We start from the raw sequence: 20,102 nt of genomic DNA, 5'->3' as shown, positions 1-20,102 counted from the left end.
TTCAGGCTAGACTACCCTTAGACACTATTTGTGCAGCAGCCACTTGGGCCACTCCTCATACCTTTGTTTCTCATTACAAATTGGATTTGGCCTCCAGGGACAGGGCAAGTTTTGGTTCCACAGTTCTCAAGAGTCTGTTCCATTGAGCCACCCAGGATAGAGGTGCTAGGGACGCGGTCCCATCCAGCAAGAATGAAGGTGAGATTGACAACATAACATTTAGAAGTTATGTACCTACCATAACATTCCATGTTAGTTGTCTTCTCTCACCTTCTTTCTTGCGTCCCTCCCTCCTGTCCCCCTAGCCTGGACAGACCTTGAACTTCCTTCTTCTCTGGAAGAATGTCTTCCTTGGACACCAGTTAGCTCTGGACCCTAGTTACCTGGATCCCCCTTGCAGCCTTTTTAGGTTAGTTGTTCCTCTTCTTTTCTGAGAAGATTTTGGGCAGTTTTTCCTCTAGATACCAAACGAGATCTGGGTAATCACCGCCTTGCATCATGGGATATGGGACTGCCTCGAGCTGGTAAAAGTGACTCTCGAGCTTAGCAAGTGCCGAGTCGGAGCCGAGGATCGGCTCCGAACCCATCCAGCAAGAAAGAAGGCGAGAGAAGACAACTAACATGGAACGTTATGGTAGGTACATAACTTCTAATTTTATGGCACAGGTGGTGATGGTCCATATGTGGGATGTTGAAAATTTAAGTTCAAAGTGTTATTTTTCATAGAGTTATGGACATTAGTTGAAAATAAAATTTAAGTTTTTCAAAGTACTTCCTCTTTTTTGTTAAATATATGTGGAAGTTAACTGCAGAGTCTTCCTTCCATTGCTAAGTTAGTGGTGAGAGGAATTATGGTTACCAGTGAGATTTTGAAGGCTGTAATGAAGGGGCTTGTGACTGAATGCAAATGAGGTCTACGTAGCCTTGACTAGTTTCCCCCATATATGGAACAAATTTGATGCAAAAGTAACTAGCAATCTGATCGGTCAGTTATTTTGCCCGTTTTATAATGTAAGATGTAGCATGGCACCTTGCCACGTCATACTAATGTATTATTTTGGACGGTGTAGGAAGTGTACTTATTTTTAGGATTTTTATAGGTTTATCCAGTGTCTCGTTATACTTCTGAGAGATGACATTTAAGAGTATCCTGGGTATACTGGTATATATTTTTGTAGTCTGTCATAGCTCTTTCTTTGGACTTGCATACAATCTTTTTCCCTTCTCCAGGCCTCTAACAGATCGAGACCTTGCGGCTGATGTTTTGCAGCCAGGAGTTGTCTAACAGATGTCTGGGTGGAAGGAGAGGAGATAGTTGAAAAGTCCACACTTTCTGCTGTTTTCAAGAACTTTGGGATAGTCAGGATAGAATCAGTCAGAAGAGTTATGCGGCGGTATAGTGGCACAGTGGTTAGTGTCACCTCACAGCAAGAGGTTCTCTGGTTAGGTTCTTGGCTGGGGTGCCTTCTGTGTGGAGACTGCATGTCCTCCCTGCTTTTGCGTGGGTTTCCTCTGGGTGCTCCGGTTTCCTACCACATTTTAAGACATGCATCTGGAATGTTTCTCCCCGGGCCTCTGCTGAAAATAGGCTATGTCCTAGTTGGACTTTCCTGGTCAACAAATGTTAAATAAATTTTTCAAATCTAGCCGCCTTATTGCTCTTCCTGAGATATCATGCAGACCTTTGTGCTGAAGTAGTGTGTTGAGTGTTTCAGTGGTCAAACCTTGACCCATTTTTGAAGCAGTGCATAGAAAAAACCTTTCTGCCAGCCCCAACTAGAGAGAGGTTGGTATGCCACATGAGCATAAGGCTGAATAAACTACCCTACCACTTTAAGGTATCAGACCATTATTAATATGCAAAAACATGGATCTCACTTTGAAGTGAATGTTCTGTAATTTCATCTTCTGATATCCCCAGCTCAAGACAGTTGTGGATTTCCTTAGCTTTCCCACTTCTGGAACCTCTATGCTGATACTTGATATAATGTCACATGCTGTTACCCTCTGTTCTCATGTTTTTTCTGTCCCATGCACAGTTCAGATTTTGTTCCTAATACTGTAATTGAATAGTTCTTGTGTTTGCTTAAAATATAGCAGTGTAGCTTGAGATCACAAATCAGAACCTACACTGTAATCGTTTATACTGCCTATGAAAGGCCCATGATGTTGAAAAAAAAAAAAAAAAAACTGCCACAGCTGCCAGTGCTTCAGTCTGGCCACAATCAAGAGGTGACAGGAGAAGATTGAGCCCTGCCCCTTGACCTACAGGGTAGTGGCAGTCAAGGATGGTCAGCACACAGACTGTCGGGAGGATCTTTAGCATGATCTTGCATCCCACATACAGACATTTGTGAAAAGAGGCTATCCAGGAAATTACTGATACTAAGTCTAAGGTAGTGCTGTAGGAAAGAAAAGGGAAATATAAATCCCGCATTTTGACCTCAGATAAAAAGAATATGGGGAAGAATGTAGAAAATAAATCCCTAACATTGAAGCTAATAAATTCTGTTGATTCTAGGAAAATTATGGAAAACTACAGTATTTTTAGATGTTGCAGAAAACACTGGGACAGAGTCGATATTTTGTTTTCATGAGAGAGAAGACATTTGAAGGAAATGTTTGACAAAAAAATGTATATTTCAAAAAGTACAGGAGAAATGAAAATATGTGGTGGTTGTAGCCAGTACATTTATTTATTATTGAAGACTAAAAAAATCCATTTAAAGGAAAGGCTTGTTTTACCAGGTACTTTTATTTGTGAAGTTAATAGTATGCTAGACATGGCTTTGTGTTTGACATGTTCTAATTTTTGTATGGGAAGAACCTCTAGTAGTTTGCATAAACATCTATTAATATGCAACAAGGGTGGAAGATGATAGCAATGCTCTGTATAGGTATACCCTGTCACATAAACAATGTTTTCAAATCTGCAGTTTTCGAAATTGTGAGTAAAAAAAGTGTAGTAGAATGGCTGGACTGGAAGGAATACGTGCAGCAAGTTAGGCTTAATGCATGTAAAAAGCCAGGTCTCAATGACAAAGAAAATACTATTTTTTATAAAGAAAAATGCTATAGCATTAATCAGCTAAAATGTCATGTCGTAGTGTCTTATTGAAGTTGGATTGACTTCTACATTAGTTTCACAGCTTACGCAACTTTTTTGCAACAAAAACACTAACTTGAAGGTGGAATTGCTGTTTTATTTTAAAGTAGAAGTGATTTTAATGTTGTTGTGACTCTGACATTTTGTGGATTCTTCATATGTTTTATTGCAATAAGTCACTTATTTCTTGGCGTTTTTGATATTTATCACTCTGTAATACCCCAGTGCAGTGAAAGGGAGGGACATCCTTAGAAAATATGCCAGAACAGATTCCCCTGTGGACTGTTCAGTCCAGCACTGGCTTCAGAGTATACAGTGCCTTTCTGCCTTGTTGTTGGATAACGAGGGTATTCTCCTGTATTACATCTCTCTCTCTCAATTCCATTCAGTCCACACACTGGAAATTCAAGCTGGCAGAAGTCCCACATTCCGTGGTCAAGGAGAATGGTATATAGGCAATGTGGGTGTGGCAGTAGGCCATTGACAGGGCATCACTCTTGCATCAGTTCATATCATGAGGGAGTACACTGATAAACATGCTGCTGTTGGAAAGCATGTCAGCTAACTCACGGTCTTCTGGGAATGGCCCACTTCAAAGATTTTTTTTCTTTACATAGAAGGATGTTGTCCTTGCACTGTTCTGTTTGATTCATCTCCCCCAGAGGGAAGTTTCCTGTATTCCTTTCCACTTTTTTCTTCTTCCGCTGCTCAGCATAATGAAGAACATAAAGGAAAGATGGCAAAAATGCTGTCCCTTCTTTGGTAGAGAAGATTCCCACATGGTTTTTCCATATTTTCCACTGATTCCATATCTCATGAAAATTCATAGAAGGAAAACCAGAACTTATTATTTTGCCCCATGGTGGTGAAGACGTGTGTAATTTCAAGCTTTAGGCCCTTTGTAGTACAGCAAACTCCTTGCCCAGGTCAAGGAAGTTCTCCCCTGGGCCAACAGCAGCCAGTTTTGCTGTAAGATCTGGGGTAACTCTCTTCATTCCTCTGCTTCTACTGACCCTTCTGGTGGATGTCTCTGAGGTAGTTGAAGCTGCTTAAGAAATCCTGCACACTCAAGATATATTAAAGTAGTTAGCTTGCATGTGATATTGATCTGCCTCACACATCATCACTGATACACTTCTTTGTTATGTGGTCACGGTGCTGTTTTTGACATTTTTGTATATTGCAGTCTTATGGAGATATGAAAGGTACTCAGCAGTAACAGGTTAAGTATTTCGATAAGGAAGGAGATTCTTCAGTATTTGTCATCCTTTGAAGAAAATCTTCCTCCTTGTGACGGGAACATCATCATTGACAGACTTACCCATCTGGTTCAGTGATACTGAAGTTCATTTCCTGGAAACTGCTTTAATTCTTGGTTATCATCCTTGTTCAAAGGATCTTCAGTCTTCAGTACATTATACATGGGGACCATTATGTAGACTTTGACAAAGATCAGGTCTCATAAAGGACCAACCCTGTTTTTTTAAAGCAGTTACAACACTGTCCTTAAGCCAGTCCATTTATCTTCTTGTATATTTTTTTTCCGTTAGAGGAACAGAATCCAGAGGACAGGGATTGCTTCATACCTTAAAGTTGCTAGGTTACCTCTGGGTGATGATGCAGCAGTTCGTGAAGTCAGACCACTTATTTTCTCCTGTGTTTTTGTATAGTAGGTTGCATTTGTTCAGCGTGGATTATTCTGTGTATTACCTTTTACCACTAATTGCTGAATTACCTCCTCCCACCAAGGGATGAGGCTACTTCCAGTACTTTATTCAAGAATGTCTGCACTTGAAGACATTTTCAACAATTTAATCTGTTAATGTAACGTACCTTTTTACCATTATTGTTTGGGCTGTGATTCTAGTTGTCAGAGCTTGTTTGGCTCATTGACACTTAAGAATGTTGCCTCCATATTCCTTTGGCTTCATCCACATGGAAAGTTAATCCTTCACTGCTTGGAATTTCTTCCCAGTAATCTGACCTGAGTGCTTTTTAAGGCAGATGCAACAGGCATGTTACCCTCAATCACTTCATCTGTAGCAGAATGTTCTGCAGTGGGTGCATATCATTTCCCTATTCCCCCATGACTGTATATCCTGCATGTCCAGCATTTGCAGACTGTAAGTATATAATTTTGATTTCCTGTGTTTTTTGTGCCTTTCATGCTCGTTATGGTTCTGCATCTCTGGGGGGGGGGGGTCTGGGACATACTGTGTGGTATGGGAGTGCAAGGGCTAAGGGTGCCCTCCTAGCCTGTCAGGTGACATGATATGTACTGGCAGAAGATGCATGTTTGCCTCAGTACAGGAACTAAAGGAGTTTGAATTGTGCTAAGCTTGGGATATCTGAACAGCAGATCACAGTAGTTCATAGGTTGGTACTAGGCTATCTGCCCGAAGGCATTTATAATCCTAGCCAGAATGTGTTGGCTTTCGCCGCCCCTTAGATCAGTTCTCTGTGCCTCTGTCCAGCAGAGCCACTGAAGTGATCCCTGAGGTAAACTTTCTGTTTCCCATCCACTCGTCAAGGTTTCTTTTGAAGAGTGTTAGCGAGGAGCTCTGCCTAATGTAGATTGGGATCTTGTTCCAAAGTATGGGAATTCTCTGGGACAGGAATCTATCTCTCCAGCACGTCCTATTTATTGTTGTGGTGAGGTTTAGATTCCTAGAGCGTGTGGCTCGAGGGGATAAGGTTTTCTTTAGGTGGAGCATGTCCATCAATTCTGGGTTGGACATGGCCTTGCATGTCAGGCAGAGATCACCTCTGAGTAGGCGGTATGCAACCGAGTACAGCTGGAATTTCTTCAGTCGAGCTGCATAGGGCATCTGTTTGAGGCCAGTGATCCTTTTGGTGAGGTACTTCTGTGGTCTTTCCAGCTGTTGCAGGTGTCTTGTAAGGTACATCCCAAATGGGACGTTGTACTCTATGATGGGTCTGATGAGTGGAGGGGCACAATGACCTCTTTTGATCTGGATGCGAACCCTTTTGTGAATATGTGGGTTACGTAGAAGGATTTTCTAACCACTTTGGCAATGTGATTATCAAAGGTGAGATTACTATATACTTGGGTCCCCAGATCCCTTATTACGTCTTCCTTATTTAGGGGACTACCACTTATGTGGTAGTTTGTGAGTATTTTGTTTTTTCCAAAGGGGATGACTATGCACGTTTTGGCATTTAGCTTGAGGCCATGATTTTGACACCAGGTATCCATCTCAGTGAGACCGTTTTGGAGGATGTCTGTGTCAGCCAGAGAGTCAGTTATAGCCCCTAGTTTGCAGTCGTCTGCGAACTTGGTCAGTCATAGTCCTCCTGTGCTTGCCTGTACCTCTGCGAAGTATATGCCGAACAGGAGGGGTCCTAGGACTGAGCCCTGGGGAATGCCACTTGTAACCAGTTTAGAGTCTGACCTAGCTCCCGCAACTCTCACCATATAGGTTCAGTCCATGAGCCAGTAACCCATCTTGTGACATAGGGGTTTATGTTCAGGCTGGTGAGCTTGTCTATAATACCAGAGTGGGGAATGGTGTTGAAGGCCTTAGCGAGATCTATGTAGGCTGTGTGTACCACCTTTTCCTCGTCTATAGCCTTGGTAACTGTCTCAAAGAAGTCTACCAGGTTTAGGAGGCATGATCTGCCCTTAACAAAGCCAAACTGGGTAGGGTCCAGAATTTGGAGTTTCCCAATGTCTCTGTTGATGAGTTCCATGATGATGCGCTCCATAGCCTTGCAGATCAAGCTAGTCAGGCTTATAGGGCAATAGTTCCCAGGGTCTGTTGTGGCTCCACCTTTGTGGAGTGGAATAACTGTTGCTGTGCGCCACTCTATGGGGATGTAGCCTGTGGAGAGGCTGAGTTTGAACATTGTGTTTAGGTGAGGGGTTAGTTCATCTTTGAGCTCATGTAGGACGCAGCCTGGGACACTGTCCAGTCCCATTGATGCTGTGTTTTTGGCTTTGTAGAGGGCTGTTTTAACCTGACTGTCTGTGATTTCAGGGACTCTACAGTCTTCTGGTATGGTTATGGGCCCTTTTGGGGGTGAGAGGGCGGGTGAAGTTTGCGCTGAACCTGTCTGCCAGGATGTTAGCGATATCGGTCGGTTCAGTGTATTTTGTGCCATTCTGCACCAACTCAGAACAGATCTGAGAATTGCAACTAAGATTCTTGACATAGCTAAAGAATGCCTTGTGGTTATCTTTGGAGTCCTTGGCAATTTTTCTTTCAAAGCGGATGATTTTATGAGGAATCGTAGTTTTTTGCTGAAACCCACTGCAGAAGACCTTGCAGATTGTTGTGGTGAGTATATTATCTGTTTACACTTTATAAGTTACTTATGTGGGAGTACTATATTTATAATACTGTCTGCATTTTGTTATCAATTTGAACAATGCGTGCTGCTTTTACAGAATGTCTCAAGGCTAACTAAGCACACCTGCATTTTTTTCTGTTTTGCATTTTTAACTGAGTGCACCTTTGCTGTATGCTGTAGCAGTCCCCCAATGCATACCTGTAAGTGATCTTGTCATCACTGTGTTCAGTTGCCAATATTTTGTCTTCTGATAGCCCAGATTACAGGCACTGAGTTTTCCTCCAGCCTTCTGTAACAGGCAGTGTATTGACGGTGCATCTGTATATGATAAGGAACACCTTGCCCACTGTCAACATAGGTTCCATGATGATTCTGGTTAATTAAGTAGTTTTTTACTCTGTTGTTGCCTTCTTACCTACTGCTACACATGATGCAGAGCCAGTCTGAGAACTTTCTCTGTAGTGCCCATTTCCCCTCAACTTGTCAGGAATATGCTGTCCTGAACCCAGAAACAAAAGCAACTTCGATTTTTTTTCAGAGGCATTATTGCTGACAGTGTACCAAATAACTGTTAAAATGTTTTTAATTATCTTCATTTAGTTTTGCATTATGCAGTATTCACTATCCAGGAGCACACTTTCATTATTTATCCATGTTTGCAAGACTGTATGCCAGCTGATGTTAGCTGTTGCCTAAGAAGCAGTCACAGATGTGTAAGCTGAAAGCATGTTAAAAGTCTAATTTAGTGATTTTTTTTTTAATTATTTGAATTGTGGGCATATTGAAAATGAAAAGTGATCACTCAACACATTCAGATGATTTTACTGTCCTTACAGAATGTACGAGAACTTCAAATATGGCCTAGTGGTAGCCGTCATATTAAGAAACAGACCTTTGTGGTGCATGCTGGGACTGATACCACAGGAGACATATTTTTCATGGAGGTAAGAACAGAATTATCTATTTGCAATACTTGCAAATGACAGTATTTATGAATTGCAGTTTATTGTGGTAAGCCACTGGCTGTAACATAGTCCTGTGTGCTCAGTGAGCATTATTTCAGTATAGCATCACTAAAGAAGGTTGTACATGTTTTTGACAGGACCTTTTATGGATGATCTGTGTTTATTAATAAGATGCTGTATAAGGAGAATATGTAAGCTAACCAGTAAGGACTAATTTTTAGTTTTAACACTTTTATTGAATCATCACTTATAACATAAACAAACTTACAATATGATGTCAATCTTCGTTCATTCTTGACAGATATGTTTGGTTCTGATGACTCGGAACCAACTCGGCTGTTATACAGCTCGTGCCAGCCAGAAACTATCAAGCTAGGGCTCTGCCCACAATACCCCTCTCTCCATTACCTCAGATCTTGTTTGCCACTCTGAAAATTGGTCTTGTCTGCCAATACTCTCCGCTAAGTGCTTTAATTATTCTTTATTAGTGTTTTCTTTGCTAAATTCTACCTATATTTAGTATATTTTCCTATCTTCTCCCTTTAATTTACCCAACCCCGTTGCTTTAAAGGTATTTCTCATTACCATAGTTGGTAACTTCCTCCCTTTCCCTCTATCTCTTCTTACTTATTGATAACTCTTACATACCATTTTTAGTATATTTCTCTTTCCTTATCTTCTTAGGTATTTTTCTTGTATACCATTGTTGGTGGACCTTTAAAAAAAAAACTTTTCTCTGTCTTCTGTCCTTCTGGTGTGTCTGTGAGTGTGAATTTGTAATGGCGGATAAGCCTAAAGGAACATCTGATTTCAGTGTCATGACTGTGCCATAAACATGTCCAGTTCTGATGGGCCTCTTTTCTGCATATACTGTTTGGGTGTGCCCCATCTAGAACACTATATTTAAGCTCTGTCAGTGTCAGCACCTGTACTTTGGCAGAGTGACAAACTTATTTTAAAGGGTTTATGAAAATGCTCCTTCGAAGAAGCCCTTTCTAAGCAAAAGCTGGACACTTCTAAATTGTCCACGTCTGAACCAAAAAGAAGCAATTCTGTGCCATCCTCACAAGACTCAAAATCACAAAAGTCAATGGTTCCATCTGTGTATAAGGAACCAACGACAAAAGTACCGAAAATGACAGAAAAATTACCTTCGGCACTGACTGTTCAGTCTTCATCGGTACCGAAGCTTACTGCGCCGATACTGGCTACTGTTCTGTGGCTACGTCCTCTTCGGCACCAACAATATCTTCTGCAGCAGCTTCACTAACCTCTCATTCAGTTCCAGCTTCCCCCTCTGCACAGCAATCTACGGTGCTGAAAGTTGAGACATTTTTTTACATCCCAGGACTAAATATTCCCCATCTGTGGACCCTTTCTTGGGTCATCTCCTCAGTCCTTTCATTGATAGGCCAGAGTCTTCCTTGGGAATGTTGACCATATTCTAGAAATCAGAGGAGTGGAAAAATGAGGTTCAAGAAATCCCAAGGGCCTTTTCATGACACATGTGAGTATTCCCCCCCTGGGGCAGAGGTGGGAGCTCCACTGGAAGATGCCATCCCCATGGCAGAGGGGGGTCCGCATAGTCAGGGCTCCAAAGATTCCTTTTCTGGACAACCCTACCAGCGCTCCTGAATGGAAGCCTGATTGCCTACCTCTGGAGGCAGTCGGGAAGATTTTCACTGCACCAAACAGCCTGGCTCACAATAACTTAAGATACTTGGGTGCAGAGAATAACCACCAGAGGTTACCACATTCCCTTCAATATTTTACCAAAGTCCCAAAAGCGAATCCCTGATGTTCCATCCAGACATAAGGATCTGGCAGCAGTAGGAATTCAAAACCTGCTCCAAAAAAGAGTCATCCAAGAAGTCCCACCAAACCAGATAAGATCCAGTTTTTACTTGAGATTCTTTTTAGTGCCAAAAAAGACAGGGAACTGAGGACCAATTATAGATCTCAGCTTCCTAAACAAGTTTGTACAGCAGACAAAATTCCAGATGGTTACTGTTCAGTCCATTCTTCCCTTTCTGGAGAAGAATGATTAGATGTGTTCTATAGATCTTCAGGGCACGTATTACCACATAAAAATGGACAAACGCTCCAGAAGATACTTCCACTTCTGGCTAGGAGCCAGCCATTACCAATTCCAAGCATTACTCTTCGGTCTCACCACAGCCCCCAGGGTGTTCAAATGCATAGCGGTGGTAATAGCTCACTTGAGACTATGAGGATTCCAAGTGTTTCCATACCTGGACGACTGACTCCTCACTGCCCCTTTCAGGCATCTACTGCTTTACACCATGGACTTCATGCTATATCTCGCTGAGGCCCTAGGCATTTCTATCAACAAGGAAAAGTCACAGTTGTTTCCTACACAAGGCCTAGAATTCATAGGAGCAAGACTAAATGCAGTTTCTTGCGTAGCCCCTCTTCCTCCTCCACAGGCTGATAAAGCTAGGGTCACAAGTTCAGGCAAGCATTTCCCGAAACAAAGTTCTTGCTCGCCTGGTACTTCAAACTCTGGGAACCATGGCAGCGACTGTGGCTGCTTCAGTGGCTCTTGGCATCCCAGTGGTTGATTCTAACACACCTGATGTCTCATCCAGTCGTGATAACGAATTGCTGTAAAAAAGATTTATCCTGGTGGATGAAGCCAGAAGACTACCTGTGGGGGTCGCACTTTCTCCATCTTTGACCAAAGGCATATTGACCACGGATGCTTTCCAGATTAGGTGGGGAGAGCATTATCTGGGAAGACGGTCCAAGGCACTTGGTCCCTGCAGGAGGCCAATTTGCACATCAAGTTCCTGGAATTGAGGGCAGTGCTTTTAGCGTTGCAAGCCTTTCAGCCTGTCCTTCCTTCAGGGGCAGTTGCAGTCCAATCAGGCAACATGTCGGTAGTTTGGTACATCAACAAACGGGGGGGGGGGGGCAGATTCTACCCACTCTGTCTGGAAGCCCTCAGAGTTTGGCAGTGGGCTATCACTTCCAAACGCTGATAGCAGCGCGTATCCTAGGAAACTGCCAAAGTGATTGCGGACAAACTGAGTAGATGCATCCTCCTGCCTCACGAGTGGTCTCAACAACAAGATGGCATTGAAGATCTTTAGTTGTTGGGGCCAGCCTTGCTGCAATCTGTTCACCTCTCCAATAAAAAACAAATGCAGTAGCTACTTTAGCCCTAACTCCCCCTTACAGGGAGTCCCCAAGAAAGGCACTTCTCTTTGATTGGCCCCCAGGACTTCTTTATGCCTTTCCTTCTACTCCAATGATTCCCCCAGTTTTTGGGGAAAGACCAAAGGTTGGGAAGCAAAATAGTTCTCATTGCACCCTATTGGTCTTGCCAAGTCTTGTTCCCCATTCTTTGCCCTCATCTGGTTCACAATTCCGTTGGATTTTGAACACCATTCTGGAACAGCTGTCTCACCAGCAGGGCTTGGTACATCCCAACCTCCAAAATATTAAGCTGACAGCTTAGTATCTCCAATTCCAGTGATTGCTGGGCAGAATAACTTGCCTTTCCCAGTATAAAAGATTCTTCTGGCTTCCCATACCAGCCACGAGGAAACTTTACCTTAGTAAAAGGAAGAGATTTTCCATTTGGGCCTGTGCGAACAACATAGATCCTTTTCAGCTTCACTTGATAAGGTCCTAGAATTTTTAGCATCCGTATTTGACTCAGGAATGTCTTCCTCCACAATTAAGGTTCAGTTAGCATTTATTTCCAGTTTTCATAACTGATTTAATTATCATCCCCTGATGTCTCGTTTATGCAAAATATTCCTTAAAGGCGCTTTACATCTGAAACCCCCATTCAAAGACCCTATAGTGCCATGGGATTTGACTTTAGCTTTACAATGTTTAGTTCAACAGCCCTTTGTTATTTCAAAAGTCCAGTTAACAGATGACACAAAGACAAACCTTCAGTCAGGTGAGTTCACACACAAAAAGTCAAACGAGAAAGTAAATATTCTTACTCGCACTGTTTTGAACTCATCTAATGTTAATTTTAATGAGACTGAACTTGGTTTTCTAGATAAGGGTTTGTTCTTTGTGCCATCCGTCAATGGGAATTTGAATGATATGCTCTCAGAGCTTAGAGATGGATTGTTAGGAATGTTAATCTAAAGTGCATGTTTAAGAACAATTCCAACTGTTTTGAGAATCAACACAAACAAAAAATTACTTTATTCTGAATAGTACCACCACTATAAAGGCATTTTATAATATCTGTGAAAATGAAATTTATAAAATGTATTTTGAAGCTAACAAGAATACATTTTATAGTTTTATTGAAAGTGAGAGAAAGGCATTTACTGAGCTATGTGCTAGGAAGGACATTATCATTAAGCCAGCAAACAAAGGAGGAAAAGTTATGAATGTGGAAGATTATTTAAAATGGATGTGTGAGCTGTTATTGGATTCTGACACTTTTAAAAAGATTTCTTGTACTGATTTGAATTTGATCATTTATAGAGTGAAAACTTTACTGTATGACTTGTTGGTTGAAAGTTGTGTTACGCCTGATTTGTATAATTTTATCTATACAGCTAATCCTGTAATGCCTTTTATTTATGGATTACCTAAAATGCACAAAAGTTTGGTCACGCCACCAGTGAGACCTATTGTTTCAGGTAGTACTACACCATTATCTAATTATCTAGAGGAAAGAACTCCATAATCTTTTGCTTCATAGTGATAGTTTCATTAAGGATACTAGACACTTTCTTCCAGCTCTTAATCACTGGTATCTAAAAAAAATAACAGTAGTATAAATGTTGGAGATCTAATATTAGTTACTTTAGATGTTAAGTCTCTCTTTACAGTTAACCCTAATGAATTAGGCGTTCAGTTTGTATTATGCCACCACAGTACTTTTTCCACTAGCAAGATATCAACTATTTGTTCAACGTTGTATATAATGCTTAATCATAATGTGTTTATATTTAATGATGAATATTTTCATCAAATGGGCATAGCAATGGGGTCCCCTGTGGCTAATAGCTATGCCAATACAGTGATGTTGAGATGGGAAGAACTATCTATCTATCTATATATATATATATATATATATATATATATATATATATATATATATACAATTATTCTGATGGTGAAATAAAATATCTGAATGGAAATTTAAAATTTTATAAATGTTTTATTGACACTTTTTAAATATGGTCAGGGTACATGGAGTCTTTAGAAGCATTTGGTCATTACTTATGCCATATTACTGAATTTTTGCAATTTGAGTTGAAGTACTCTAATGAGAATATTAATTTTTTAGATATTAATGTGGCCATCATTAATGGTGAATACCATTTTTATTTTATTTTATTTTACATTTGTTAACCGGGCTAGTCTAACTGGATATATTTCCATTTTCAGTAGAGGCCCGGGGAGAAAAGCTCCAGTGAAACAAAATAAAAATTGAAATTAAACATTTAAAAATTAAAAAACATTTAAAAATTAAAAAAAATTAAAAAATAATTAAAAAACAGTTAAAAATTAAAAATCAATATTAATACATAAATGAATGGATTTCAATAGAAAATTATTCAAAAAGCAGGAAGTAATTAGAATACAATAAATTACAACAGTATTACTAGAGTAATGTAGGTATTTACAATAGTAGAGGTGACAATATGTATAGGATAATTCAATATGCAGTGAGATACATGTAGACTATGAGACCATACTTCTGTATATAGGAAAAATGTTCAGGCCACTAGATGTGTGCATAGTACTAGTATGCACACTAGACACACAAAAGTCTTGAGTCAGTTCCTAAGAGCCAGCAGACTTAATGCTACTGAAACTGGCTTTGAGAGAACTTGATGCTATCACTAATGATTTCCACATTAGAGGATATGATAATATAATGGTTAGTAATATCAAGGAAATAGTAATTTCACAAAGGGACGGCTCTACTAAATTGTAAATGTTAGGTAGTGACCCAATCCCAATACAGAATAATACGACAGAAGTGACTGGAACTTTGGGATATGTTATAAAGTTCAAGGCCAACTTTGAGAGAAAAATCGCTAATGACACAAAAGACAATCATAAGGCCTTCTTTAGCTGTGTTAGAAACCTGGGTGGAAACACCCAGATATGCTCAGAATTAGTCCAAAATGATAAAAAAAAAATCACTGAATCCACAGACATTGCCAACATACTGGCAGACAGGTTCAGTGCAAATTTCTCCCCTCCCCCCCCCCAAAAGGAGAAATATCTATCCCACCAGAGTCTAGCATCAATGGGACCGGACGGTGTCCCCGGCTGTGTGCTACACGAACTCAATGAGGAACTAAACCCACACACAAGGCTGCTGTTTAATCTTAGCCTTACTACAGGATACGTACCCAAAGAATGGCGTACGGCAACTGTGGTCCCACTCCACAAAGGCGGTGCTTCTACGGACCCTGGAAATTACCGCCCCATAAGCTTGACGAGCCTTGTCTGCAAAGCTATGGAGAGGATCATAATGGAACTCATAAATAAAGACATTGGGGACCTACAGACACTGGATCCTACCCAATTTGGCTTTGTCAAGGGCAGATCCTGCCGCTTGAACTTGTTCGACTTTTTCGAAACAGTCACTAAGGCCATTGATGAAGGTAAGGCAGTTCACACAGCCTACCTTGACCTAGCAAAAGCGTTCGACACAATACCCCACTCGGGCATCATAGAAAAGCTCACCAGCTTAGATGTAAACCCATATGTCACAAGATGGGTTGCATACTGGCTCAAGGACAGAACACACAGGGTTAGAGTTGCTGGTGCCATGTCAGACTCTAAGCCGGTCATGAACGGTGTCCCACAGGGCGCAGTCCTGGGCCTCCTCTTGTTCGGCATTTATTTTTCTGAAGTGCAGGCAAACATAGGGGGATTGTGGCTGACAAAATTTGCAGATGACTGCAAACTGGGCACCATAATTGACACTCCATCAGACAGACATCCTCCAGAGAGGTCTCATAGAAATGGATAACTGGTGCCAGAGCCATGGCCTTAAGCTAAATGCCAAAAAATGTATAGTCATACCCTTTGGGAAAAACAAGGTAACCCCTAATTACCACATAGGTGGTAATCCATTAAACACGGAAGAAGTTATCAGGGACCTGGGGACTCAAGTTGACAGTAACCTCTCTTTTGACACTCACATTGCCAAAGTGGTTAGGAAGACCTTCTACATTGCCCACCTGATCATGAAGGGATTCACATCCAGATCAGGAGAGGTCATTGTACCCCTGTACTCTTCACTTATCAGACCAATGATTGAGTACAACGCCCCATTGAATGTACCTTACCCGACACCTGCAGCAGTTGGAAAGACCCCAAAAGTTCCTCACCAAAAGGATAAAGGGGCTCAAACATATGTCATCGATGCCCGACTGAAGAAACTCCAGCTCTATTCAGTCGCATACCGTCTGCTCAGAGGTGATCTGTGCCTGACATACAAGGCCATGTCCAACCCGAATTAATGGACATGCTCCACCTCAAAAATCCAAATCCACCAGAGCCACGAGAGCAAGAGACTTAAACCTCAACACGGATATAAATAGGACGTGCTGGAGGGACAGATTCATCACCCAGAGACTCCCTACACTATGGATCAGAATCCCAGTCCATGTGAGGCAGAGCCCTCACTGACTCTGTTCAAGAGAAATCTTGACGAGTGGATGGGAGATCATAGGTTTACCCCGGGAATCATCTCTGTGTCACTGCTGGATAGAGGCACAGCAAACTAATGGGTATAGTATTCTCATCCTAAGGGGTGGTGAAAGCCACACACACTCTGGCTAGGCTTATAAATGCCCTAGGGCAGATAGCCTAGTATGAACCTATGAAGATGTACTCCACAATTAAAATCTGTTATAAGAAAGAATTGAGGTATTTTAGAGTCTGACATACAAGTACAGAGAATTTTAGGTGAATTTCCACATCTTGTATATAAGAGAGAGAGAGGGGAACTTAAAGCAGTATCTCTGCTATAAAGACCTCTGTCAGGATAAATGTTTAAAAATAAACAAGAAGGCCACTCACCCATGTTGTAATTGCTCTTTTTGTAAGAATATTAACTTAGTGAACTTGTTCATCCTATTTCAAAGCAAATCTTCTGCTTTAAAACTTTTGTAACTGAGAATGTAGTTTGTATTGCTAACTGCGAAAAATGTAATTGTTTTTATGTTGGAAAGACTAATCAGAAATTAAAATAACGTATAGCTTCCCATTTATCAGATATTAGGAGAAATGTAGAAATGAATGTACTAGCCAAACATGCTTTACTTTTCGGTAATGAACAAACTTAAGTTTAGAGTCTTGTGGAAGGTATATTTGAACAAACGTGGTGGTGACTTATTTAATAAAACAGAACTTATTGAATATAGATGGATTAATTATTTCAGTGCCGACAATTGCCAGGTCTTAATACTAAAACTAGTGTTAAGACACTTTTAAAAGATAAACAAACTTATGTAACTTAAAGATTTTTTATATATATATTTTGTGTGTGTGCATATATGTGTGTGTGTGTACATATATATATATATATATATATATATATATATATATATATATATATATATATATATTGGTTCCCCTTCACAAGATCAAATTCCTATAAACTCAAAATTCATAACCCAGAAGCCAGAATCTCGAAAATGTGAAGGGGAAATAAAAAAAAAAAAAAAAAACACCTTTCTAATGTTTTTGCAGGGGAGCTTCACCCCCCCCTGTGCGCCCCCCACACCCCCCTACTTAAATATTCCTACTCCCGAGATCACACTACAGCGAAGGAAAGGGAAATCTCCCATTTCGCGCTATATGCATAAGCGCAAAACTGAAGATTTCCCAGTCCTCCGCTATAGTGCGGTCACGCAGCTCTTAGATGACAGCTGCAAGGGTGCAGGGGGACCTAGCCCCCTGCAAAAAGGTAACTGAACTCTTTTTTTTTTTTTTTTTTTTTTTTTTCCTTAACCCTAAACTTTCCCAGTCACAATTTCGAGTGAATGGAAGTTCGAGATTCTGGTCTCGAGCGTATGCATTTCGAGCTTCCATTCATTCGATCTTGTGAAGGGGGCACCATATATACACACACACACACACACACATACATATATATATATATATATATTTATGTATTTTTATTTATATATATTTTGTTAGAGATTATTGAGCTGCTTTTAGGATTCATTTGTCATGTGACTGAGACTTATTTTGATAGGTTGGTTTTAGTCTATATAAGGAATGAGTGCAATTTTATCTGTAACACTGATAGTCTGGAGTGGCTTGAAAGCTTTGTGTTTGAATAAATGATTTTATTTGGATGGTTGAACCTGAGGTACCAGATAAGGCATTTCCTTCTGACAACTGTACTACTACAACTTTTTTTGTTATTGTAATTTGTGTTTTATACCCTCAACAGTGCAGAATAGAAAGGCATTATGGTAATTACCATGTTTCTGCTTTCTCAACAATGCAGACTGTAGTTCAGTGTATGAAGGTGTGGTGGCCATTGTCATCTAAAAGCACTCTAATGAAAGATCAAAGAGGTATTTTTGAAAATAGCATTTTTTAGAAGAGGTTTACATAAAATAGCATTCATTTGTTATTCTAATTGTCATACTTAAGTGTGATCACCAAAGGGTGACTACACAGAAATGCAAAAAACATGCACAATTAAGAAAAAAAAATCACAAAAAACACTTTTCAAGGGGGCAAGCATCCCCAAATTTGAAAGGCTGAACATTTACACCCTCACTGCCTTACATATACCATCTCCAAGGTTGCTCCTTTTTGAGAAGGGGAGAAATCCCTGATGTGTCACAAACTCAGACTTCTTGGAAAACACCTGGTAATTGCACAAGTGTTGCTCACTAGTGTTTTCATGCACAAGCCTGGCTGCCCACTCATAAACTCAATTACTCCACAGAAAGGTTATGTAATTCTAAAGTACTATACATCAGTGTAAAGCTTTCCCTTGTACCTCACCAGTTTGTGTATATATGTAGAGTCACTCAATCCTGTCTTTGTCTAGCATACCAAATCACTTAGTTTCAACCCTTTTTGCAACATAATAGTGCAGAATTTTTCTTGCACATTGTTAATCTTGTGACTTGGCCATTTAAGTCTGACTTCTAGTACTCATTTTCTAACACTTCACATGTTCCTAGTGTTTGTTTAGGTATGCATGTTATGTTATGTGTGTATTTATTTATTTATTGCATTTGTTAACCAGGGAAGTCCACTGGGCCTATAAAGAGTTGATTTTCAGTGGAGGCCCGGGGAGGAAAGCTCTGTGTTAATTACATACAAAAGTAAAATAATAATACATAGAACAGAATGGTATGAGTAGTACATTCACATTTAAAGAAAAAAAAATCGCAAAAATAGAGAGAATGTTTACAATCGGGTATAAATGTGGCAGTAAAAGATGAGAAGTTTTTATATAACATATGAGAATAAATATTTCTGTGGAATTTTTTTAGCAGAGTGGGTTGACAAAAGGGTAGAAAGGAGGTAGCAGCAGGGCTATAGGAAGAGAGTCAAGTTAGAGACAGCAAGAGTTTAGTATGGTAGAGATGAAGAGGAGATGTTTGTAATAGAATAGTTAAGGTTGAGACTGCAGTATTGTTTTTCCACAAGACTTCAGAGAATTCTCGGGTAGATAGCACATGTTAGAGATTTGACAGGATGGAGAGTGATAGTTGGGGGCATATTTTTTTGGGAATGTAATGAGCAGGCAACTTCTAAAAATTCCCATACAGAGTACTTTGTCAGAAATGTTGGGGGAGCAAATAGTGAAATAAGAGCTCTCTGAGTCAACTAAGTAAGGAACTAAGAGGTCTTATAAAGTCCAGCAAGGCTAGTTACAAAGTCATAATAGCCTGCTAGGTTAAGGGCAATCAGAAGGCCTTTTTCAGCTGTGTCAGGAATCTTAATACTCAACAGTGTACAGAACTGGTGGTAAATGGCTCAGGCTCAGGGTGACGTAGCAAATCCACTGGCTGATAAATTTAGCTCTACTTCTCCCCCCTCCACTACCCCCTGTGAAATCCCTTCTAGCATACTCCACCCAGCTATCAGTAGGGAGCGGGTCCTTGAGGTGCTTGCTAAGGCCATAAAAAATGCTTCAATGAGCCCTGACAGTATCCCCAGTGGCCTCCCCAAATATCCTAAAACATGCCCTAGCAGGACCACTTGAGGCACTCCTCAACTACAACCTCAAAACAGTTGACTTGCCAGGTGAATGAAAAGGTGCAACGGTCATCCCTATTCATAAGGGTGGACAATCAGCTGACCTTGGGAACTACAGACCCATCTGTCTGACAAGTCTAATATGTAAAGTCGTTGAACAAATTATCATAGAAGTGATCAGCAAGGACATTGGCAACCTACAGACAGTTTACCCATCCAGTATGGGTTCAAGGGAAGGTCTTGCCTGCTTAACCTGGTAGACTTCTTTGAGAGAGTCAGCTATGGTTAAGGGGAACACAATGCATACCACCTACTTTGACCTGTCCGACCCAAACTCTCAGAACTAGGCTTATATCCCTATATAACTTGCTGGATTGCCAGCTGCTCTTTAGATAGGACCCAAGAAATCAGGATGGATGAGACCACCTCCACCAAGAGACTGGTCATCATTGAGTACCCCAGGACTCTCTGTTAGATCCACTTTTGTTTAGCATCTAATTCACGGAAGTCAAGACTAA

At 40.6% G+C, this 20,102-nt stretch overlaps 1 protein-coding gene across 1 annotated transcript in view; it reads left to right on the top strand.

Moving 5' to 3' along the window:
- The window catches only part of MADD (MAP kinase activating death domain), a 2,427,721-nt gene that overhangs the window by 1,840,937 nt on the left and 566,682 nt on the right, over positions 1–20,102 (top strand). The window contains exon 29 of the mRNA XM_044082094.1: positions 8,254–8,361. Coding sequence (XP_043938029.1) covers positions 8,254–8,361 — 108 coding nt within the window. The remainder of the gene's footprint in view (positions 1–8,253; positions 8,362–20,102) is intronic.

This window comes from Protopterus annectens, chromosome 9.part0, assembly GCF_019279795.1.
Source record: "Protopterus annectens isolate FY-2018-M chromosome 9.part0, PAN1.0, whole genome shotgun sequence".
Classification (NCBI taxonomy): Eukaryota; Metazoa; Chordata; order Ceratodontiformes; family Protopteridae; genus Protopterus; species Protopterus annectens.
Note: the sequence above shows the minus strand (reverse complement) of the source record. Positions and strands in the feature narration are given on the sequence as shown.